The sequence below is a fragment of the Lethenteron reissneri genome, unplaced genomic scaffold, assembly GCF_015708825.2.
Source record: "Lethenteron reissneri isolate LAM-NWPU_2019-01 unplaced genomic scaffold, ASM1570882v1 scaffold_1640, whole genome shotgun sequence".
NCBI lineage: Eukaryota > Metazoa > Chordata > Hyperoartia > Petromyzontiformes > Petromyzontidae > Lethenteron > Lethenteron reissneri.
In genome coordinates this window covers 870,683-895,595 of record NW_026891378.1, presented here as the reverse complement: position 1 = coordinate 895,595, position 24,913 = coordinate 870,683, and the positions used below count along the sequence as shown (strand labels likewise).

General features: G+C 47.2%; 2 protein-coding genes across 2 annotated transcripts in view; one reads left to right on the top strand and one right to left on the bottom strand.

Annotated features, from left to right (window-relative positions):
• The window catches only part of LOC133339158 (uncharacterized), a 175,430-nt gene that overhangs the window by 63,698 nt on the left and 86,819 nt on the right, over positions 1-24,913 (bottom strand). The window lies entirely within an intron of this gene.
• LOC133339062 (lymphocyte antigen 6A-2/6E-1-like) lies at positions 17,365-21,496 on the top strand. Its single transcript, XM_061547184.1, has 3 exons — positions 17,365-17,507; positions 19,031-19,159; positions 20,904-21,496. Exons 1-3 carry the CDS (start codon positions 17,453-17,455, stop codon positions 21,116-21,118), a joined length of 399 nt encoding a protein of 132 aa, XP_061403168.1. The 5' UTR covers positions 17,365-17,452; the 3' UTR covers positions 21,119-21,496.

Sequence of the window (24,913 nt, the reverse complement as noted above, 5' to 3'; positions counted from 1 at the left end):
GCAGTAGTTAGTTATTAAGTTTGGGCAAACCTTCGCCCACTTTTCACCCAGTCTCTAATACTAACCTAAACATTTGTTTTTATCGTACCAGGTGTAAGCCCCACTGAGCCTTGTAGGTCTTTGTCAGAAGCGATCTAGCCATCACGATGATAGCTCAACGTAGTTGCTGTTATCATCAGCATGTGGACATTTATAGCAGGAGCTAAATACTCTAAACGCGTAATGTTGATTGTAAATGTGCAGGGAAAAACTGAATGACACGTGGGGAAATCCACACGACCACGGGAAGAGAGACAGACCCGAAACCTCCAAATATAAAGCAGGTGTCAAGGTCTGGATAGCACCGACGACCTCCTGCATGCGAGGCGAGGGAGTTAATATCTTTCCACTGTGACTCACAAGGACACCCATAGCCTCGCACAGAGACCTATGGCCTCGCACAGAGACCCATAGACTCATCACGCAGTGACCCATATACTCATCACGCAGAGAACCATAGACTCATCACGTAAACACCCAAAGATTAATCACACAGAACCCCATAGACTCATCACAAAGAGATCAAAAGACTCATCACACAGAGAACTATAGACTCATCACACCGAGACCCATAAACTCATTACACAGAGACTCATCACGCAGAGACCCATCGCCTCACACAGAGACCCATAGGTTCACACAGAGACCCACAGAGACCCATGTAATCACAGTTATTTCCCATGTCTTAACTTAGTGTGTGCAGCAGAGGGCAGTAGTTAGTTTTTAAAAAGAAATGTTGCCGGCTGGCTAGCATGGGACAAACCTTATCACAATTTTCAGCCAGTCTCTAAAACCCAACGATTGTTTTTATTTTACCAGGTGTAAACCCCACTGAGCTATGTTTGCAGAAGCGATCTGGTCATCACAAATTATAATCCAAATACGTGGCTGATAGCATCAGCATGTGGACATTTGTAGCATAAGCCAAATACTCTAAACGCGTGATATTGATTTTAGATGTGGAGAGAAAAATCGGAAATCCACGCCACCACGGGGAGAGAGAGAGGGGCATGCAAACTCTAAATATACAGCAATCGTCAGGATGGAATCTACAACCTCCTGTATACCAGGCGAGGTAGTTAACATCTTCAACCACCGTGACTCACACAGAGATCCATAGACTTTCACAGAGACCCAGAGATTCACACAGATACCCATAGACTCACACAGAGACCAATAGACTCACACAGAATCACAGACTCATACAGAGACCCATAGACTCATCACATGGAGACCCATAAACTCACACAGAGACCCACAGACTCACACAGATCCATAGCCTCACACAGACCCATAGAAACACAGAATCCCACATAGACTCACACAGTTAAAAATCAACATGACTGATCTTAGTGTGTGCAGCAGAGGGCAGTAGTTAGTTAATATAAAAAAATTGCAGGCTGGGTAGGATTGGGCAAACCTTAGCCCACTTTCAACCAGTTTCTATGTACGTACACTGTGCACAACACGATACACTATAGGACACTATACACTACACTACATACATATACTACACTATACACTACACTATATACTACACAATACACTGCACTATACACTACACTATACACTACACTATACACTGCACTATACACTGCGCTATACACTACACTATACACTACACTATACACTACACTATACACTGCACTATACACTACACAATACACTACACAATACACTGCACTATACACTACACTATACACTACACTATACACTGCACTATACACTACACTATACACTGCACTATACACTACACTATCCACTACACTATACACTACACGACTATACACTACACTACTATACACTACACTATATACCACACTACACTATATACCACACTATATACCACACTATACACTACACTGCACACCACACCATACACCAGTGGTTCTCAACCTGGGGGGGGGGCAGGGCACGCGGATCCCTGGGTGTGTGCGTGGATTCACACAAACCGCGTCTCACCGTTGGCGATCGAATGCTGACCTCTGCCCCTAGTACAGCACTAACCGGTGTGTTGGAGAGCCAAGCCACACCATTTACAATCTGAGTACACAGATTAGAAATTGTACAATTTGACTGTAAAATATGTTGTGGTTTGGCTCTCCAACACACCAGCGTGGTGTACTAGTATACTTCACTATACACTACACTACACTACTATACACTACACTATACACTACACTATACACTACTATACACTACACTATACACTACTATACACTATACTATACACTACACTATACACTACACTATACACTTCACTATCCACTACACTACACTATACACTACACACTACTATACACTACACCATACACTACACACTACTATACACTACTACACTATACACTACACTATACACTTCACTATCCACTACACTACACTATACACTACACTATATACTACACCCTACACTATACACTACACGACTATACACTACACTATACATTACACGACTATACACTACACTACTATACACTTCACTATCCACTACACTATACACTACACTATACACTTCACTATCCCCACTACACTATACACTACACGACTATACACTACACTATATACCACACTACACTATACACTACACTGCACATCACACCATACACCAGTGTTTCTCCCCCTGGGGGCATGGCACGCGGATCCCTGGTGGCGTGGATTGTGGATTCACACAAACCGACCTCTGACCCCCCCCTCTCATTAATCCATCCTCGAGGTCGAGGGCTGTGGCCGCACCCGTGGGGAAATGGGGGAGGTCAGCACAACCCCCCCGCGCTCCCCCCCCCCCCCCCCTTTGCCGCTGACCTCTCTGTGTGTTTGGGACATCTTCCCACCACCTCTTGCATCGTGAGCCTCGAACCCGTGGGCTTTCGACGTATACTGACTTTGACCCCCCTCCCCAAAATCTGGTGATAAGCGGTTGTATTTGCGCATCGCGCGATCTGCTTTTTTTTTCGGAGGCAAAACAACAACTAATTTTGGCTATCGTGACTTCAGGAATTCATAGGCTATGGTTCTTTCGGTAAAGTCACGTAGGTAGAAAAAACAATAACAATAAAATAATAAAAAAAGAAAATGAAAAAGTGAATAGTTTTCATTTTAATAATAACAACAATAAAAACATAAAAAAGTGATTATTTTCATTTTAATAATAACAATAAAATAATATAAATGAAAAAGGGAATATTTTCATTTTCATAATAACAATAACAAAAAAAAGTTAATATTTTCATTTTTATTGTCATTATGTTATTATTCTTTGGTTCTTTCGGTAAAGTCACGTATAAAGAAAAAATAATAAATTAAATAATAACATACGACGTTTCGATTGCAACACAAGCAATCATCATCAGGTATAATGAAATAGCGACATAAAATCTAACCAGAAAAAATTATAGACAGACATATAAGCAGACAGATATCACCAAGATACACACAGCGGGCAACACAGGTACAGAGAGGGGTGATCGTCTCTGTGGGGTGGCCTTAAATAGACAGAGACGATCACCCCTCTCTGTACCTGTGTTGCCCGCTGTGTGTATCTTGGTGATATGTCTGCTTATATGTCTGTCTATAATTTTTTCTGGTTAGATTTTATGTCGCTATTTCATTATACCTGATGATGATTGATTGTGTTGCAATCGAAACGTCGTATGTTATTATTTAATTTATTATTTTTTCTTTATACGTGACTTTACCGAAAGAACCAAAGAATAATTCCTGCAGTCACGAAAGCTTGTTATTATTTTTCTATCTACGTGACTTTACTGAAAAAACTATGTTGTCAACTGACTCGTCCACGTGCTTAACGCGTCACCGTAATTTGTTTGCGACATTAGTGGGGGGGTCAATGTCAAATGTACGCCACGCGAAACTGCACGCAGACACACACACACAGAATCAGAGAGCGTCCGTTGAAAAATAACTTTCAAAACAAACTTTATGGGAAAAAAATGGTTTTTTTTGGAGGGAAATTTTTTGTTACGATTTTTTTTTATGCTTTGCAACAAGTTGCATAATGTATTATTCGCTTGCAAAGTCACTCAGCCGGGCGATGTGGTTAATTACGATATCGACGTTTGTTTAACCTTCATAATCGCGTCACCTGTTGGGTTGTTAGGCAAAGGTGGGGAAGGGTGGGGTTTAAAGTTGCATTATATAACTCGATCGAAGCGAGATGATGCTGCGTCTATAGCAGCCGGGTCGATATAGAGACTGTAAAATGACGCCATGGCCTCTGTTGCTCGAGAACAAATTCGATCGTGGAGGATGATTTCGGAGATTAACCGAAGCGTATTTGTTCGCGTAACCACAATCCTCGTGATGTGTACTTAACACGTACTTGATAATGACCCTCCCTGCGATGGGCGCGGTGCGTGCGCGTGTGTCAGTGTTTGTGTGTGTGTCAGTGTGTGTCAGTGTGTGTGTGTCAGTGTGTGTCAGTGTGTGTGTCAGTGTGTGTGTGTCTGTGTGTGTGTGTCAGTGTGTGTGTGTCTGTTCGCCGGTTGGAAACATTTAGGCTGGCCTGCCTACGATCCATCCTGGGTTTAACCAGGCTGGATTGTGTGAGGAGCTCACAAATCCTTGAAAGATCTGGGCAAAGTCCCATCGGTGAGCTCCTCCGGCAGGCAAGGCTGCGTTGGCTGGGTAATGTAGCCCGCATGCCCAGCCACCGCATGCCTAAACAGCTTTTGTTTGGCCGGATCGAGGGGGCTAAACGGGCGCGGCACGGGCTAGAGAAGAGATGGAGTGATGTGGTACAGGAGGACGTGGAGCTGAGTGGACTTGCCGATGACTGGTACCAGCGGTGTCAAGATCGGCCTTTGTGGAGGAGGCTCGTGAAGGACGCTACTGGGCAGTTGGAGGCAGTCGCCCTCCAACAACAACGGAGGGTGGAGGAGCGACGCTCACATCAACGAGCGGAGCGCCGGGTGGCTAAAGCACAGCAAGTTGGCACAGTAGGGGGCACAGGTGGTGCATCAGCCAGTCATCTCGGTCATCTCGGTCAGTCGACCTGTGGCACCTGGGTCTGCCCCGTGACCTCCTGCCAGCGGGCGTTCGACACTTCACGTGGCCTCATTTAGGTTTATGTGGATCTTTGTGAATCTCTTTGTGTTTCTGTGGGTCTGTGTGGAGTTATTAGGTTATCTGTGGGTCTCTGTGGTTCTCTGTAGGTTTTTGTTGTTCTCTGTAGGTTTCTGTTGATCTCTGTGGCTTTCTGTGGTTCTGTAATAATCTTCCAGGAGACGGCTTCGGAATCAGTCCTTTTATTTCCACTCCACCATACACTTTTCTTACTCACTCTCCGTTGCTGGCAGACAACGGAGAGAGAGGACAGACTCCACACGCAGTTCCCTTCGCGCACGTGGCAACCCGAGGCTCCGTCCGCACGTGACCCTGCTTCTGTTATTTTCCGTCTGCTCTCGATCGTTCCCTCTCGCTCGCTCTTAAGACCCCCGTCACGTGGTTCCCCCAGCCAATCATGTATGGACAGCTCACACCATTCTCGATGGTTCCCTGTCAATCCCGGGACCACGCCCCTCATCCGGCTCCCCATTCGCTGGGGCCCGAATGGCTAGGCCAATCACTTCCGATGACCTGTCGTGATGACGCATGGGCCATGGTCCCAATCTCAACCCTTATTGGCTACGAGCAGGACCGGCAAGCCAATCCCCACGTGAACCCTCTATGGCTGTTATTACAGTTCTATGTGATTCTAGGGCACGAGTCAAATTTGCCTTTGGGACACAACCAATCGTCATCAGGCTGGGCACTACTATATGGCAACAGACTGGCCTCGAGAATTGTTCTCCGCGTCTTTCGAGTTTTCCCTCCACATTTAGAGTAGTTGGCTGCTCTAAATTCCCTCATGACGATAAGCCACTTGGTTGAGATATTTTTTGTGATAGCCAGGTCGCTTGTCTGAAAAATAGCTACATAGCTCACTGAGGCCTTACACCTGATAAAATAAAAATATATAAAAATAAGTTTTAACATGGGTCTCGATGGGTATTAGTCTCTGTAGGTCTTTGTGGGTCTTTGTGGGTTTCTGTGGTTCTATGTGGGTTTCTGTGGGTCTATGTGGGTTTCTGTGGATCTACGTGTGATTCTGTGTGTCTATGTGGGTTTCTATGGTTATATATGAGTCTGCATTTCTGTGGGTCATTATGGATCTTTTTGAGTATATGGGTCTTTATGGGTCTCTGTAGGTCTCTGAGTCTAAAGAAACGTGTGTTTCGCTGCTATAAATGTCCACGTGATAATGGTGACATCAGCCACTTGTTTGACCTGCTACCATGTGTGATAAACCTGGTGAAATAAATAACAAGTAAACCCGTAAAAAACGTTTTTCACTATAAATCCTTTATATGCGTGGCGGCTAGAATCCTCTCGTCCTCTGGCTTGAGATGGCTGCCACCTATGGGTCAGATGATTGTCTGCCACCATTAAGCAATTGGTAATTAAATATTTAATTTGTTTTCCCTAAACAGTGTAAAATTTTGGAATTTTTTTTCACGAAAATTAATTGTCACACACAACGAAAATGTCAGCTTGATTGGATCACGGGAAGTGGGATAAAAAACGAGCGAAAGATTTGCACGGTCCTAAGCAAGCAAGCGAACTTAATATAAAGAATTTTAAAATATATTCGCCTGTGGAGGACGCGGGGATCGATCCCGCGACCTTTGGCATGGGAAGCGAGGGCGCTACCAACTGCGCTACTCCGCCATGGCCTGTGGAGGGGCTACGCTCTGGGCTCTTACACTGTGACGTTCAGCCAAAGCCATGAATGAGTTCTATTTGAAAATATGTAAAATACATTTTTTTTGCCTAAAAAGTGTAAAATTTTGGGAATTTTTTTTCACGAACATTAATTGTCTCGCACAACGAGTCTGTGTGGAAAATTTCAGCTCGATTGGATCACGGGAAGTGGGTTAAAAAACGACCGAAAGATTTGCATGGTCGTAAGCAAGCAAGCAAGCACGCAAGCAAGCAAGCGAACTTAATATAAAGGATTTAAAAATAGTGTTAACTCTCCCTATCATTCGTAACGTGACGCAGAGGCTGGTGTATTCTATGTGCTATTAAGATGCGGCATTGCCCGAAACGTCGCTATTTTTTTCATTTTGAGACCATACACACACTTTGCAGGTATTTACTAATTTGTTTAGAACTGAATATATACATGGAGACGCATAGGATCATCACACAGAGACCTATAGACTCATCACACAGAGACCCATATGCTCATCACACAGAGCCCCATAGACTCATCACGCAGAGACCCATAGACTCATCACGCAGAGACCCATAGACTCATCACATCCAGAGGCATATAGAATCACCGTGCTGAGACCCATATACCCATAGACTCACCACACAAATACCCACAGACTCATCAAGCAGAGACCCATAGAACCAAAACGAAGAGACCCATAGACTCACCACAAAGAGACCCAGAGACTCATCAAGGAGAAACGAGACCCATCGACCCAACACACAGAGACCTATAGACTCACCACACAGATACCCATAGACTTACCACACAGAGACCCAGAGACTCACTACGCAGATACCCATAGACCCAACACACAGAGACCCATAGTCTCACCACACATATACCCATATACTCATCAAGCAGAGACCCATAGATCCAACACACAGAGACCCATAGTTTCACCACACATATACCCATATACTCATCAAGCAGAGACCCATAGACCCAACACACAGAGACCCATAGTCTCACCACACATATACCCATATACTCATCAAGCAGAGACCCATAGACCCAACACACAGAGACCCATAGTCTCACCACACATATACCCATATACTCATCAAGCAGAGACCCATAGACCCAACACACAGAGACCCATAGTCTCACCACACATATACCCATATACTCATCAAGCAGAGACCCATAGATCCAACACACAGAGACCCATAGTTTCACCACACATATACCCATATACTCATCAAGCAGAGACCCATAGATCCAACACACAGAGACCCATAGTTTGGCATTGATTTTAGATTTAAAACTCATTCTTTAGAAGTTCTTGTTTCGTGGGTGTTAGTTTGTCGTCATTCCCCCCCCCCCCCGTACCTCCGACGTGCTACGTGCGGTACTTGATGCTGTGAAAGAAGTTCAATGAACGCCCAACAGTGCTTGTGTCCCAGTTCAGTGATTGTGCTTTTGCTATTTCCACCTTTTTGATTGCAAACAAAGACAAAGATCCCCCGTATAGCTGTTCGCGAGTACCCATGATGGCTCGTAACGGCACACGAGGGGTTGGGTGGCCAGCCCCACGCCCGGCCGCTTTTGTATCCCCATTGGCGATGTTTAACGCACCGCACCAGGTACTCGTTTGAGGCTGAGTCGACCTAAGGGAGGCCCAGGATCGTTTAATATAATCGTCACTGGTGTTGGCCATGAGCGGGAATCCAACTCGGGGACCACCAAGTTCGTAGCGCAGCGTAGCGCTGACGGCTTCACAACTGCTCCCCACCTCTATGACCACAAACATACACACACAGTGAGTGAGAGATGTGAATGACTTTCACAAACTGGGGTTGGGCAGCTATTACGTAAAATAAATGTTGAGTGAGTCAGTGGCGTGTTTCCGTGCACTGTGAGTGAGTGCGTGTGAGTTACGTGGTGTTTGCACGTTGGGTCTCTGTATGAATGGTATATGTGTCTCTGTATGTGATGAGTCGATGGGTCTCTGTATGTGATGAGGCTATGGGTTTCTGTATGTGATGAGTCAATGGGTCTCTGTATGTGATGATTCTATGGGTATCTGTGTGATGAGTCTATGGGGTCTCTGTGTGATGAGTCTATGGGTCTCTGTATCTGACGAGTCTACGGGTCTCTGTGTGATAAGTCTATGGGGTCTCTGTATGGTGAGTATATGGGTCTCTGTATGTGGGAGTTCATTGGTCTCTGCGTGCTGAGTCTATGGGTCTCCATATATGATGAGTCGATGGGTCCCTGTGTGATGAGTTTGTGGGTTTCTGCATGATTAGTCTATGGGGTCTCTGTGTGATGAGTCTATGGGTCTCTGTATCTGATGAGTCTATGGGTCCTTGTGTGGTGAGTTTATGGGTCTCTGCGTTATGAGTCTATGGGTCTGTGTGTGGGAGCGGTAGTGTAGTTCGCAGGCTGTCCTATGAACCGTGTGCCCCAAGTTTGATTCCCGCTGAATGCCAACACCAGTGACGATTATCTGAACCGGTCCTGGGCCTCCCCTAGGTTGACTCAGCCCCAAATCAGTAACTGGTGCGATGTAGTAAATATCGCCACTGGGGCAGCCGGGCGTGGTGCTGGTCACCCGCCTCCTCGTGTGCCGTTCTGGCCTTCAGAGGTGCTACTCGCTAACAGCACTTGCCCCAACAGTTTGTTCAGGCTACATAGGGGTTGTGTGGTTTTGTTTGTTGGAACGGTTGCACGAGCCGGCGGCGATATAAGGCACTGTGAACCCGGCACCCCGAGTTCGATTCCCGCTCAGGGCCACCAACTCCAAACCTCATCACCTTGTACCGTCAGGACAGGTGCGACCTCTTGGAGATATCCACGACCAGGCTCCACCATCTGCGACGCCTGTCTCCCGCTGCCTCTCGTAGCACGGGTCAGTGTAGTGGCAAGGCCGGTGGTGTCCATGTGTAATAAAGGTCGTTAAGGCGACTTCTGGAATCCGGTCTTTAATTCAACTTGCATTTCAGCTTTCATTCACGCTGCTGACAGGCAGCATGAGAGGGATAGATAGAGAGACGCACTGCCACGTGGCAACCCGGAGCCCCGCTCACGCGTGGCCCCTTCCTCCATTCGTTCCCGTTCTGACCACGTGTCGTTCGTCTCCGCCCCTATTTAATACCCGGGTCACGTGGTACGTTTCCACAAATCCTGGTTAGCCTCCATGGAATATTCCAGGCTCCCTCATAGGCTCCCGGGACCACGCCCCTGACTCATCTCCCCATTGGCTGTGGCCAAAGCCAACAGAACCAATCCTCTACTTACAGCTGTCACCTTTCCATTACGTCAGGGCCACGCCCCTAGGCTTCCCCCCATTGGCTATAAACCAGGACCGGCAGAGCCAATCATCATGACGAGTTGTGATACGTCAGTGAGCCGGATATATCTTCACATTACACATGTTATCGTCCATCCACTTCCTTCCTTGGTCGACCTCTGCCCCGCGGCTACCTTCTCCATTGTCGATCATGACGGTTTCCTTTAGGTCCAGAGGTCATCATAACGTGTCCAACATATACGTCGATTTCTGCTTCACCAATGAGGTGTAAGAGTGGGAGCCCCCCCCCCCCCCACTCCGATCTCTCTCAAGACTGGACATGTTTGATACTTTGGCTGCCGACGGGATGACGTAGAACCCTCCTCCAGTGCCACATCTCAAATGCACCGATCCTCTTTCGCTCGCTCAATCTCGGCGTCAACGACTCACATCCATATACGGGCGACGGGGAATGCCAGAGCTTTGACGAGCCTCTCCTTCGTGTTCATGGTAATGCCCTTGTCTCTCCATATCCTGTTGGGATTTGACGTGGCTATTCTTCCGAAATCTGGCTGGCCTTCTGCTCCCCCGTCTTCAGCAATCAAGGAGCCCAGGAATTACAAAGTTCGTTGCAACTTCGATTGGTTACATTTTCCAGACTCAACGAGTTCACTTGTTTTCCGTCGCAATCACCATCGTCTTTTGGAGATAGAGGCAGAGTCTGGCCTTCTTAACCAGCTCCTTTAACATTTACCAACAAGGGGCTTCGTCATTTCAGCTTGGCTATTTGCTCGTCGGGTGGCATCCTTATCAGCAGCATATATTGAGTTGTCGATTCCTATGCCTCCGATCTTCACGCCTGCTCCGATAGAGTCCAGGCCCGCGTCTCACATAATGTGCTCGCCGCACAAATTTAACAGGCGAGGAGATAACGCGCAGCCCTGTCTTACTCCTTTCCCAATGTCTAATCCTCGTGTAATGACCGAAAGTAAGAGACACTCACCCCAAGCCAATGTGCAGCCAAACTGTAATTGAAACAGTAGGCCAAGGCCTCCCTATTGGCGGAAAGAGGTCTCCACGATGATTTGTCGTGGAGGCGAGAGTTTGAACAGACCGGAGGAAAGGATTCTGAACGAGAAAAAGCAGGAAACAGAAGCGGAACCCGGGGGCGATGGTTGGGAACCATTGGAGGGATTGGCACTGCGGTAAAAAGCAGTGAGGGGAAAGTTCGATAAAGGGGGGCTCGAGACAGATGAAAAGGGAAGAGCACGAGGAGAGGGGACGTTCAAGGGAAGGGACGAGCTTCAAGGTTAAGAATGAAGCCCGAGCCTCGTGTTGTTGCTGTGTTTACAATAAAGAGGCTCCCAGTAGACAGTCATCAGCTGTAATTTTCACTTGTGTCTTCCCCATACTCTTTTCTAACCATTGCTCTTTTGGTCGGCATATATATTGCGTGATTAGTCATACGCAAGGCGAGTTGGGAGTCCCGTTTTCTAAATTGTGACCGAACATCGTTTCACATGTCCACACGATCAACAACTGTGCTGTAGTCAATGAAGCAGGGGTACAGCTGTTGCTGGCATTCGTTTGATCTTACAATTATCTGTTTGATGTTCGCAAATTGGTTCCTCTACTTCTCCCGACACTTGCTTGAACTACATCTGGTAGCTTCTCCATTCTACATTGAAAAATCTTCAGCAAAATCTTGGCTGGTACGGGATATAGCTCTGTGGTTCATCGGAGTAAGCAAAGCCCCTCCAATGCGTAAAGGTGATGAATCAGGGTTGGGGGGGGACCAGCTACACCGGTGACGAATATCTGAACCGGTAGGTCCCCAGGGCCTTCTCCAACGAGGCCAATTCAGCCTCAAATGAGTAACGTGGTGGAGTGGTGGTGGTGTGCAGTAGTAAAGATCGCCACTGGCGGTGAGAGAGACAAAGGCGGCCGTGCTGGCGTGGTGCTGGCCACACAACCCCTTTAAGTGCCTGGGTCAAAAAGAGGACCTTGCGTGTGACTTCAAGTCACGGCGAAGGAGGGGACGCTACTGAGGTGCTGGTGAATGGCTAGGTGATTGTTTCCCTGCATTGTTTACCAAACCAGAGCCACGCAAATTTGTGTACACATGGCGAATAACCTTGCCATGGCAACGCGAGCAGCCACTTTCAACGACAATGAAACCACTCTGAACCAAGACCTTACAAACTATTAACATGTTTGTATTTATTTTACCAGGTGTTAAGGCCACACTGAGCTATGTAGTAGCTATTTTTCAGAAGCAGCGTTCTGGCTTTTACAAAATGATAACAGATCAACGAAGTGGCTGATATCATCATCATCATCATGTGGAAATTTATCGCAGCCAAATACTCGAAATGCGTGGTGATGTTGATTCCATATGTGGAGGGAAAAAAGACCTAGAGAACCCGGTGAAAAATCCACGCGACCACGGGGAGAGAGACTCAAAATATACAGCAGGCATCAGGGTCGGGATCCAAGTTACCATCTCCCTAGCCACGGTGGCATGCTAAAACACCCGTGGGAAATATTTCTAGAATTGGAGGCTCAAGCCAAATGCCCACAAGACAACAACAGCAGTCAAAGCATTTCGTTGTTGAGGACGACCGGAGCGCCGAAATACACTTATGAAAGTGACCTTCTGCGGCAAAAAACAAACACACACTGAGCGGTACTACCCCAGCACTTCAACCCATCTCGGGCAACGAAGCCGGGACCAGGCGCTAAACTTTTCTACGACCACATTCTTGGGTCTTTCGGTAAAGTCACGTAGATAGGTTCAAAGAAAATAACAAAAATAACAAAAAAACTACGACTTTTCGATGGCAACACAAGCGGTCGTCTTCCTGAAGACTTTGATTCTATCTTTACCGAAATACTTTGAACCTATCTTTATCGAAAAGACTCAAGACTATGAATTCCTGCAGTCAGGAAAGCTTTAAGTCTTCCACGACCACCTGAAGAACACGGTTTACCCCCAAGACCAAGGGGTCGAACCTGGTCCAGAAAGTGGCAAAAGCACAAGCACCAGTATTGACCAGGAGTTAGACACCAATCGAGTTGTTTATGTACCAACTGCGTACTCTGTAGCCGAGAACCTGTGTACTTGTATGGACCAGGAGTAAGACACCAATCGACTTGTTGATGTATCAACTGTGTACTCTGTAGCCGAGTACCTGTGTACCTGTATGGACCAGAGGTAGACACCAATCTACTTGTTGATGTACTAACTGTGTGCTTGTTTCGAGTATTTTGCTGCTGCTATACATTTGATGATGAAATCAGCCACTTCGTGGAGCTATCATTTGTGATGGCCAGGTCGCATCTGAAAAAAACAGCTACACAGCTGCTCAGTGCGGCATTACACCTGGTAAAATAAACAGGGTTTAGTATTTGGCTGCTATAAATGTCCATGTGATGAGCCTCTTTGTTGATTTGCAATCATTTGTGATAGCCAGTGTCGCTTCTGAAAACAGAGCTACATAGCTCAGTGGGCACTTATCTGGTAGATGCAGAGACAACGACTACATTTTCACATTCAGGTGGTCAAGCCAGACAACTGCGTCAGGAGTAGCAGTGGAATGCATTGCTGTGATGTCTCTATTAGCCTACGGGTCTCGGTCAGTCTATGGGTCTCTATGAGTCTCTGAGGCTGGGTCTACAAGAATGTCTGGGTCTGAGACTCCATGGATATCTGCGAGTCTCTGTGGGTGCCTATGCTTTTCTATGCCTCTCTATTGGTCTCTGAGTCTATGTTGGTCTCTGAGTCTCTGTGAATCTCTGTGGGTGCCTACGAGTCACTGAGTTTCTGTGGGTCTACAGATCTCTATGGGTGTTAACCAGTCTGAGCCTGGGTCTACAGGTGTCCCTGGGTCTGAGTCTCCACGGATCTCTGTAAGTCTCTGTGGGTGCCTACGAGTCTCTGCGGGCCTCTATGGGTCCTCTGTGTCTCTCTGCATCTCTGTAAGTTCTGGATCTGTATGGGTATCTATGAGTCGCATGTTCTTGTCACCTAGCAACGACTACCAATTTCCCAATTCAGGTGGTCACGCCACAGATTACCGCATCAGCAGGAGAAGTAGCAGAGGTAGTTGTATCACCATTAGCAGCATCTCTGTGACGTCTCCTTCTTCGTATTTGTGGATAGGGGAATTGCGGCCTGTTCTGGAGGACCACAGTGGCATGCTAATACTGGAAAGTTTGAAATTTTATATTCGTGCCTCATCTGGTATCCGCATCTGCTGCCGCCGCCATGATTTGTCCACTGGATGCGGTTTAAGGGGTGCAAAATGAGCAGCTTCTTGGCAAGTCAAGCCCCAGGGATTTTCTAAGGTTGGGTCTTTCCCAACATCGAGACGGCATTTGTTTGTGAGTTCCCTTTCGAAAATCCATTCAAGATCGCCAAGCATCATTGGAGGGGGGCGGTGGGTGGGGTTGAACTCGCACGCCGTTGAAAGGTTTAGTACCTGGGTCGAAAAGGGTGCCTTGCGTGTGACTTCACGCCTTGACGAGAGAGTGGACGTTATTGAGGCGCTGTGAATGGCGACGCGATTGTTTAACTGCATTGTTCACCAAACCATTGCCACACCAATTTGGGTACACATGGTGGATAACCTTGCCCTGGCAAGGCAAGCAGCTACTTTAAATCACACTCACCACTCATCCACTCACACACTCACCCACTCACCACACACCCACTCATACTCACGGCTCACACTCACCAATCACGCTCACCACTCACACTCACCACTCATCAACTAACACACGAACCTCACCCACTCACGACACACCCACTCATCACTCACGGCTCACACTCACCAATCACACTCACACTCACCACTCATCCACTCACACCCTCATCCACTCACCACACACCCACTCATTACTCACGGCTCACACTCACCAATCACACTCACCACTCACGCTCACCACTCATCCATTCACACACTAACCTCACCCACTCACCACACACCCACTCATCACTCACTGCTCACACTCCCCAATCACACTCACTACTCACACTCATTCACTCGGACACTCACCCTCATCTACTCACCACACACCCACTCCATCACTGCATTATTAGTTTATGGGTCTCTGTGTGATGAGTCTATGGGTCTCTGTCCGGTGTGTCTATGTGTCTCTGTGTGATGCGTCTTTGGGTCTCTGGGTGGTTAATCAATGGGTCTCTGCATGATGAGTCTATGGTTCTCTGTGTGGTGAACAAATGGGTTTCTATGTGGTGAGTCTATGGGTCTCTGTGTGGCGAGTCTATGGGTCTATGTGTGATGAGTCTGTAGGTCTCTGTCTGATGAGTCCATGGGCATCGGTGTGATGATTCTATGGGTCTCTGTGTGGTGAGTCTATGGGTCTTTGTGTGGTGAGTCGATGTGTCTCTGTGTGGTGAGTCGATGGGTCTCTGCATTATGAGTTTATGGGTCTCTGTGTGATGAGTCTATTTGTCTCTGTGTAGTGTGTATATGCGTATCTGTGTGGTGAGTCTATGGGCCTCTGTGTGGTGAACCTATGAGTCTCTGTATTGAGTTTATGGGTGTCTGTGTGGTCAGTTTATGGTTATCCGCGTGATTAGTCTATGGGTATCTGTGTGGTGAGTCTATGGGTCTCTGCACAATGAATCTGTGAGTATTTTGTGATGAGTCTATGGGCATATACATACATACTGAGGACGTTGCGAAAGGTTAATATTACACCCGTCATGATGGTGAGCAGGCCCGGGTAAAACTACGTGGCCGGGAGTCGGAGCCATTCCCTGTACGCTTTGGGGTGCGACAAGTATATCCTCTCCCACATTATTTAACATCTACTTCGACCACGTAATTTGTGAAGCCTTCAATAGCTGTACCGGAGGAATTTCCATCTGGTACAGATACAATGGGAGGCTTATCGATGCCCGGGTGCGGTCAAGGGATGTCTCCCTATTGCTCAACCACGTTATGTAAGCCGATGATTTGGTAATAGCTGCTCATTCAGAGGAGGAGCTGGAGGCACTGCTGCTGAACCCGGAGCTTTCCACTAAGAGGTGGGGCCTTACCATCAGCACCACCAAAACGAAACACCTGACTGGGTATTTTGTACCATTGGACAATCCACCCACACAACTCCCAATTGGTGATAGGGCAGTTGTGGAGAAAGTGGAGAGTTTCCCATACCTGAGCAGTGTGCTCATTACCGGCTCCAGTTTAACAGCAGAGGTCTCACTCCGAATCAGTCGAGCGGCATCACCTTTTCATCAGTTGCGTAACGCTGTGTGGAAGCTAACTAGTCTGTCGCTCCGCACGAAGCTTCAGTCATTCGCTCCCTTTTCTATGCTTGCGAAACGTGGAACCCCCTAATGGAACATCTTCGCCGGTTAGAAACATTTAGGCTGGCCTGCCGACGATCCATCCTGGGTTTAACCAGGCTGGATTGTACGAGGAGCTCACAAATCCTTGAAAGATCTGGACAAAGTCCCATCGGTGAGCTCCTCCGGTTAGGCAAGGCTGCATTGGCTGGGTCATGTCGCCCGCATGCCCAGTCACCTCATGCCTAAACAGCTTTTGTTCCGCCGGATCGTGGGGGCTAAACGGGAGCGGCACGGTCTAGAGACGAAATGGAGTGACGTGATACAGGAAGACGTGGAGCTGAGTGGACTTGCCGATGACTGGTACCAGCGGTGTCAAGGAGGCTCACGAATGATGCTACTGGGCAGTTGGAGGCAATCGCCCTCCAACAACAACGGAGGGAGAGGAGTAATGCTCACAACAACGAGCAGAGCACCGGGTGGCTAAAGCACAGCAAGTTGGCACAGTAGGGGGCACAGATGGTGCATCTACCAGTCGTCTCAGTCAGTCGACCCGTGGCACCTGGGTCTGCCCCGTGACCTCCTGCCAGCGGGCGTTCGACACTTCACGTGACCTCAACGTGCACCTAGCTTGGCACAAGCATCGTGGTGACGTCACCGCCACTTATTGGCGAATGGCGGTTGTTGTGTGCATGCAGGTGTGCGTAGGTTTATATGATTGCAGTGGAGAGAGGCAAAGGTGGCCGAGAGCGCGTGGCACTGGCCATCCACCGCATTCATCCCACCCACCACACCGACCACACCCCACTTCGTGTGCCAGCCACATTTGTATAAGCAACGAGCTCCGATAAATGTATATTTACAAACCACCCCCAACTGCTCATAGCGAATATGCAAATATGATTGTAGGAGTGTCTTCCCCAATCCCATTAATCTCTGGGGCTTATAAAGTATCCCAGTTCACCACGCAGACGCAGTCAACCCTCCAGAGATATATATCTCTCTCTGTGACTGTAACTCTGTCTCTCTCATCTCGCCGACTTTCCATCCCAAAGGCGCCACAACGCCAGGCTCCACGACTCGAACCATGACTTGCCACCTGCCTGGTCTGCTCCTCGTGGCGTTGCTGTTCGTGAGCGGAGGTGAGACAACTTCTGCGTGGCGAGTTGTTTGTTGTTGCAACAACACCAAAGCAACACCGATACAGCGATATATAGAGATGTTAACTACCTCGCCTGGTATACAGGAGGTGCATGGGTTCGATCCCACACCCTGACGATGCCTGCTGCTGAACATGACCGGACTTGTCATTATATCAGAATCAGAAAGTACCCAATAAATATTAGTTACAACTACATAGTAAATCGAATGCATATAATTTACAAAGACGTTGCCACAGTATCTCCAATATCGACACAGTTATTATACGTTTAACTTTTTCGGGGTGTTTAGTTTTGGTACACCCTTTGTGTTGGACTTGTTTGGTGCTGCGTATTCATGCCCGCATTCCATTTTGAAATTAAGTTAAGGGCTTCTCTTTTCGTTAAAGACTCAAGCGTTGAGACATTCATCAATCGTGTTTCGTCTCGAATAATTTGCGGTTTCTCGGTCCGTTTTTATTTTTACATTTTGTCATATTAACTAACTCTTCAATTCACTCACTATTTACAATTTTAATTTTACCAGGGGTAAGAGGCCACTGAGGCTACGTGTGTCGCTACGTGTGTAGCTGAGTGTTTGTCGTTAATACCTCCAACAACAACAACAACCGCTTGTGGCAGGCTATGTGCACTTTGAGGCCACGTGAAGTGTCGAACGCCCGCTGGCAGGAAGTCACGGGGCAGACCCAGATACCACAGGTCGACTGAGACCCTGTAGGTGACATGCGTTGACCGACTGAGATGACTGTGCAGATGCACCACCTGTGCCCCCCAACTGTGCCAACTCGCTGCGTTTAATCCGCCCGGCGCTCCGCTCGTCGTTGTGAGCGTCGCTCCACCTGCAGTCTGTTGTTCTTGGATGGGCGACTGCCTCCAAGTGCCAAAGTAGGAGCGTCCTTCACGAGCCTCCTACATAAATCCAGTACACACCCCGTACAAAGACAAAAAAACCCGTATAGCCTGAACAGACTGTTGGGGAAAGTGCTATTAGCGAGTAACAGCACCTATGACGGCCGGCAAAGACACACGACGCGGTGTGTGGCCAGCACCACGCCCAGCCACCTTTGTCTCCCCAGTGGCGATGTTTACTACACACCGCTACACCACTGCACCAGGAACCCATTTGGGGACGAGTCGACCTCGTGGGAGGAGGCCCCAGGGTACTTCTTCAGATAATCGCCACCTGTGGTGTTGGCGGCTGTGAACGGAAATCAAACTCGGGTCGCAAGGTTCGTAGTGGCAGTGCAGCAGCGTTATGATGATGATCGTCTGCCGTGATGATAATGATCGTCTGCCGTGATGATGATCGTCTGCCGTGATAATGATAATGGTCTGTCGTGATGATGATCGTCTGCCGTGATGATGATCATCTGCCGTGATGATGATCGTCTGCCGTGATAATGATAATGGTCTGCCGTGATGATGATGATGAGGATGATCGTCTGCCGTGATGATGATGGTGATGATTGGTGTTGTTCTTGTGTCTTGATTCTGTGGATATACAGTGCACAGCCTCAGATGCTACGAGTGCGATCCGATCATGAACAACACGGAGTGCAACGAGCGCGGCCTCATCACGTGTCCCAATATGCCAGGGACCACCTGCGGGACAATCCTAGTCTACAAAGGCTCCAGTAAGCGCGCAGCTTATTCTCGCAAAGTGCGGGTTGGGGGTGAACCCCTTGCGTTCAGCAGGGACTACCAGACGCATGTCTGCCCTCACTGTGTTTTGAGTCTATGGGGTCTCTGTGCGTTAAATTTATGGAGTCTCTGTGTGGCGAGTCTATGGGTCTCCGTGTGTGATGAGTCTATGGGGTCTCTGTGTGGTGAGTCTATGGGTCTCTGTGTGGTGAGTCTATGGGTCTCCGTGTGTGATGAGTCTATGGGGTCTCTGTGCATTGAGTTTATGGTGTCTCTGTGTGGCGAGTCTATGGGTCTCCGTGTGTGATGAGTCTATGGGGTCTCTGTGTGGTGAGTCTATGGAGTCTCTATGTGGCGAGTCTATGGGTCTCCGTGTGTGATGAGTCTATGGGGTCTCTGTGCATTGAGTTTATGGTGTCTCTGTGTGGCGAGTCTATGGGTCTCCGTGTGTGATGAGTCTATGGGGTCTCTGTGTGGTGAGTCTATGGCGTGTCTGTATGGTGAGTATATGCGTCTCTCTGTGTGATGAGTCTATGGGGTCTCTGTGTGGTGATGAGTCTATGGGATCTCTGTGTGTTGAGTTTATGGAGTCTCAGTGTGACGAGTCTATGGGTCTCTGTGTGTGATGAGTCTATGGGGTCTCTCTATGTGAAGAGTTTATGGGGTCTCAGTGTGGCGAGTCTATGGGTCTCTATGTGGTGACGAGACTATGGGTATCTGTGTGTTGATTCTATGGGTCTCTGTGAGTGATTAGTCTATGGATCTATGTGCACGATGAGTCTATGGGGTCTCTGTGCGGGGAGTCTATGGGTCTCTGCGTGGTGAGTCTATGGGTCTCTGTGTATGATGCTTATTTGGGTCTCTCTGTGTGTGATGAGTCTAAGGGTCTCTGTGTGTGATGAGTCTATGGGTCTCTGTGTGTATGATGATCCTAGGAGTCTCTGTGTGTGATGAGTCTATGGGTCTCTTCCCCAATGTGTTGATATTTCTCGGGGGTCCTCCGGTTTTTCCCCCTTCACATTATCAAATTGACGTCACGGCGTTCTGAGTATTTGTCTGCTGTTCTCCATTTTCACGTCATGATAATGTTGATATCAACCTACCGTTTGTGGTAGCAGCTTTTTGACTTGCTGTCGAACAAAGGTGGCCACTGCATCATCGCACGGCGCTTTCGGATGCTCTGATTCTGTGGCCATCTGGAACGCTCTTCCTTACAATATTAGGAAGCCACTGAGAGCTATGCACTTTTAAATCATCATCTAGATTGAAACTCATTTCTTAAAATAGATGTTTGTGTTATAGTTTGATTTCCTTCCCCGAGCACCTGCAATTAGCACGGTGGGCTATGTATGGTGCGAACGAAGTGCAACATATACACACATACATACACAGAGACCCACACACACCCATAAAGAACTACAGAAACCCACAGATGACAACGAATGGCTACATACGGTGCTAAAGAAGATCAAAATACACACATACACACACAAACATATACAGAGACCCACACACACCCATAACAGACTCATAGACACCCACAGATTAGCACGGTTGGCTACGTACGGAACGAAAGAAGTTCAACAAACACGTACAGGTCACTTCTGAAAAAGGGCTACATGACAGCTCAGCGGGGCTTACACCTGGTAAAATAACAATTACAAATATATTTTCACGTGTTTTTAATGAAAAATGTTTTACTTACAATGAGACCCGCGTGCCTTCTATTCTGCCCAGCCTACGTCATCGCCAAGAGTTGCCTCCCCAAGACCTATTGCGACACCATCAAAGTTTTCGACGCCACCTACAGCGGAGCCACGCTGAGCACCACGTGCTGCCAGAGCGACGGCTGCAACGTCAACGCCGCCCCTCGCCCGGTGGGCGCAGCTCACGTGACCCTGGCGCTGCTGGGCGTGGCCATCAGCGTCGTGGTCAGCAGGGCTCTGGTGTAGCTCGTGACGTCACAGCCGCACCCCCCCCACCCACGTGCCTGGGTTCGGTCCAATCACTTTTCCCCTTCCACTCGGTTGTCTCACGACGGTTCCACCAGTGGAGCTGTGCAACGTTTACATCGTCTTGATTGTCGCGTTACGCTGCTAAAGAAGTTCAACGTACGTATGGACAAAGATAGAGACAAGTACACTCGTCACGCAGAGAACCATAGACTCACCACATAGAGACCCATAGACTCATCACACAGAAACACATGGAATCGTCACGCAGATACCCAAGTGAGGAATGATATACCATCATTTATAGAGAAACAGGCAGTGGATCCCCGTAGGGCAGAAGATCATGGAAAGGTCTTTAACCTGGACTGGGAACAGGTCACGGAGGGTGTTCAGAGTGTGTGCAGATGATTGGGGGGTGAAAGTAAGTCCTATACTCAAGGGTGGGGTCGTGGGTGGGGTAGCAGATTTCGGTGACCCTTCCAATGGCATGTACAAGGTACTACTCGATGTATCGAATGGGATGCGTTTCTCTAACAACTAAAAACAGACTCACGCGCGTGAAACTAAATTTGTAATTCGCAACGGCTTTACCCATTTGGTTTAATTGCAATACACCTTTGTCACATTTGAGGGTGCAAAAAAAAGTATAATAACATTTCGATTTAAAGCTTTCGTGACTGCAGGGATTCATCTTCTTGGTTCTTTCGGTAAAGTCACGTAGAAGGGAAGTAATAAAATAATAAAAATAAAACATAATATTCTAGATTTGAAGCTTTCGTGACTGCAAGGATTCATATTCTTAGGTTTTTTCGGTAAAGTCACGTAGGTAAAAAATTTTAATTAATAAAAGTAAAATAAAAAAATTATGAAATAAAAACATAATAAAATAATTCTCACGACATTTCGGCCACAACGTAAGCAGCCGTCCTCAGGTGAAGACCAGGTCTGTTGGGGAAGACAGCGTTGTGGCCGAAACGTCGTGAGAATTAGTTTTATTATGTTTTATTTTTATTATTCTATTACTTCCCTTCTACGTGACTTTACCGAAATAACCAAGAAGATGTAATAACATTATAAAAAACGTGAATATAAAATTTTTAAATAATACATTTGAAAGAACTATTAATGAAACAAATTGCTGCATGTTCTAATGGTTGGATAGGGTGATGTGGAGACCGTTACCGTTGCACTATATAGGGACACTATAATACTGTCGCGGATCAGAATCTTTATCTAGACGGGAGGAAATCTGATGACCTACGAAGCTCTTTGTCACAGAAGTCCGATGACGCAGCCTCCCGGGTGGCTTTCTCGTTCGATGGGCGAGTGCCGTAGGAAATTCGATTACGCAGAAATTCGATTTTGTTGATTGCACCACGGTGGCTTGGGAGATGTTAACTTCCTCGCCTGGTCTACAGGAGGTTGTGAGTTCGATCCTTACCCTGACGATGCCTGCTGCTGTATTTCGAGTTTGCGTGTCTCTCTCTCCGTGTTCCTCCGATGTTTCCCCTTCACATTTCGAATCAACATCACAACGCGTTCAGAGTTGATAATGTTTTTTTACCCTTCCATCTGGCAACAAAACTGACACCTTATTACAAGGAGTCATGTTTGCATAGACCACAATACCTGCAGTCATAATGCAAACAAAAAACACAACTCTGATAATGTGCACTGTCCTTCAAGTTGATTGGTCCACACCCGAGACAGCTTTCCTTAGAGCCTAGTCTCACATGGCAAATGAGGTTCCAATGGCAGTTCAGAGTTATTTGCCTGCTGCTAGATATTTGCATGTGATGATGATGATGACGTCATGCCACTTGGTTTTAGCTGCCATCGTTTGTGATGGCGCAGGTCGATTCTGAAAGTGGTGGGGCCTTACACCTGGTTACAATATTAAATAAATGGTTTAGTTATACTCGATAGACAAAAAGCGTCTGTCATTTGTAAATCGCGTTCACGTGAAACTTCGTAACCGAAACGTTCATGAATCGAGGTATATCTGCCTGTACCTGATTACAATGCATATATCTGTTGTTCTATGATCTCCCACTCAACACACAATTGTCAAACAAAATGCATGCAGTATGTTGCTTGGAAGATGGGCGACTTTTAATGTTTTTACTTTTTATAATTAAATTCATCTTGCTCGAGTTGGCAACATTGTCTGTCATTTCAGAGTGATGTGTGACGAAAATTCGCCAACGACGCCCCTTGTAAACCAGTGGTGGAAATCAGTCAGAATCAGATTATTCATTAAGGTTGAATGAGGAAATTCGATGAGCTATAAATGTCTTTTTCATAGACGTCCAGGCGGGGCACGGGGGTCAGATCCTTACAACAACAACGAACACAATGCACACACGATATGAGAGCAAAGTATAGGAAAGGTAAACGAATCACTTACAAAAATACGAATACAACTACTGAGTCGAATGGTCGGATGAAGAGGCGCTACGAGCACTGCCATCCGTTCTGGATGATGACACTATGAAACAAAAACATTTTTCCTGGGTAGTAAGTGATATTTCGTAATTGCTTATGTCTAAAAAGTATAGAAAATGGCTATTGTTTCCCACAAACTTTGCTTTTGTGACCAGGAAAGTAATATTGGGAAATTTACCTAAGGAGAAAACAGGACGAATTTGTGTATTTAGTTCACATAAAATCAGACAAAAACAACGTATGAATCTAAATTAACATGTACTTATACTAAAGTAATACAAAGATGACTACAAAAGATTTAGAAATGAGTAGTTTTTCGAGATTTATGATTATCCTGTAAATCACTTTCACGAATCTGCCCCAAAATGTAGTTTCCCATCATGTTCTCGTCATATTGTCCTTTGTATCGGCGTTTAAAGTCCAGTATATCCCGGTGGAAGCGCTCGCCTTGCTCCTCCGAGTACGCTTCCATGTTCTCCTTGAATGTGTCAAGATGAGCATCAAGGATATGGACTTTAAAGGACATCCTATGAGCAGGTTCCCGGAGCTTCTGGACTGACTCCGCCTTTCACCTTTATCCCAGATACGCCCAACTCATAATTCGACATTACGTAACATGCCCATAACCACAATTACCCCTTCAGGCCGACATGTGGCACCCTGTACAGGTTGGTGTATATACATGTGTGTGTGTGTGTTTATGTACAAGTGTGTGTTTACATGTAAGTGTGTATATGCAGGTGTGTGTACATGCAGGTGTGAGTGTGTGTGTATATCTAGGGAGGGAATGACTGTGGCCGAGAAGACCCGAAGCTTCGTGCGGAGCAATAGACCAGGTAGCTTGCACACAGCGTTACGCAACCGAATAAAATAAATGCCACTCGACTGATTCGGAGTGAGACCTCTGCTGTTAAACCGGAGCCGATCATGAGCACACTGCCCAGGTATGGGGAACTCTCCACTCTCTCCACAACTGCCCCATCACCGATTGGGAGTTGTGGGAGGGGAGTGTCCGATGGTACAAAATACCCAGGCAGGTGCTTAGTTTTGGTGGGGCTGATGGTAAGGCCCCACCTCTTAGTGGCACACTCCAGTTTCAGCAGCAGCACCTCAAACTCATCCTGGACTATGTCCCATCGGTGAGCTCGTTTGGCAGGCAAGGCTGCGTTGGCTGGGCCATGTAGCCCGCATGCCCAATTACCGCATGCCTAAACAGCTTTTGTTCGGCTGGATCGAGGGGGCTAAACGGGCATAGTACGGGCTAGAAAAGAGATGGAGTGATGTGGTACAGGAGGATGTGGAGCTGAGTGGACTTGCCGATGACTGGTACCAGTGGTGTCAAGATCAGCC

Bases quoted from the DNA above. Each gene is read 5' to 3' on its own strand.
- LOC133339062 (XM_061547184.1), top strand. From the start codon at position 17,453: ATGACTTGCCACCTGCCTGGTCTGCTCCTCGTGGCGTTGCTGTTCGTG. The intron at 17,508-19,030 runs GTGAGACAACTT...GTGGATATACAG, and splicing joins GTTGCTGTTCGTGAGCGGAG to TGCACAGCCTCAGATGCTAC. The intron at 19,160-20,903 runs GTAAGCGCGCAG...TATTCTGCCCAG, and splicing joins CCTAGTCTACAAAGGCTCCA to CCTACGTCATCGCCAAGAGT.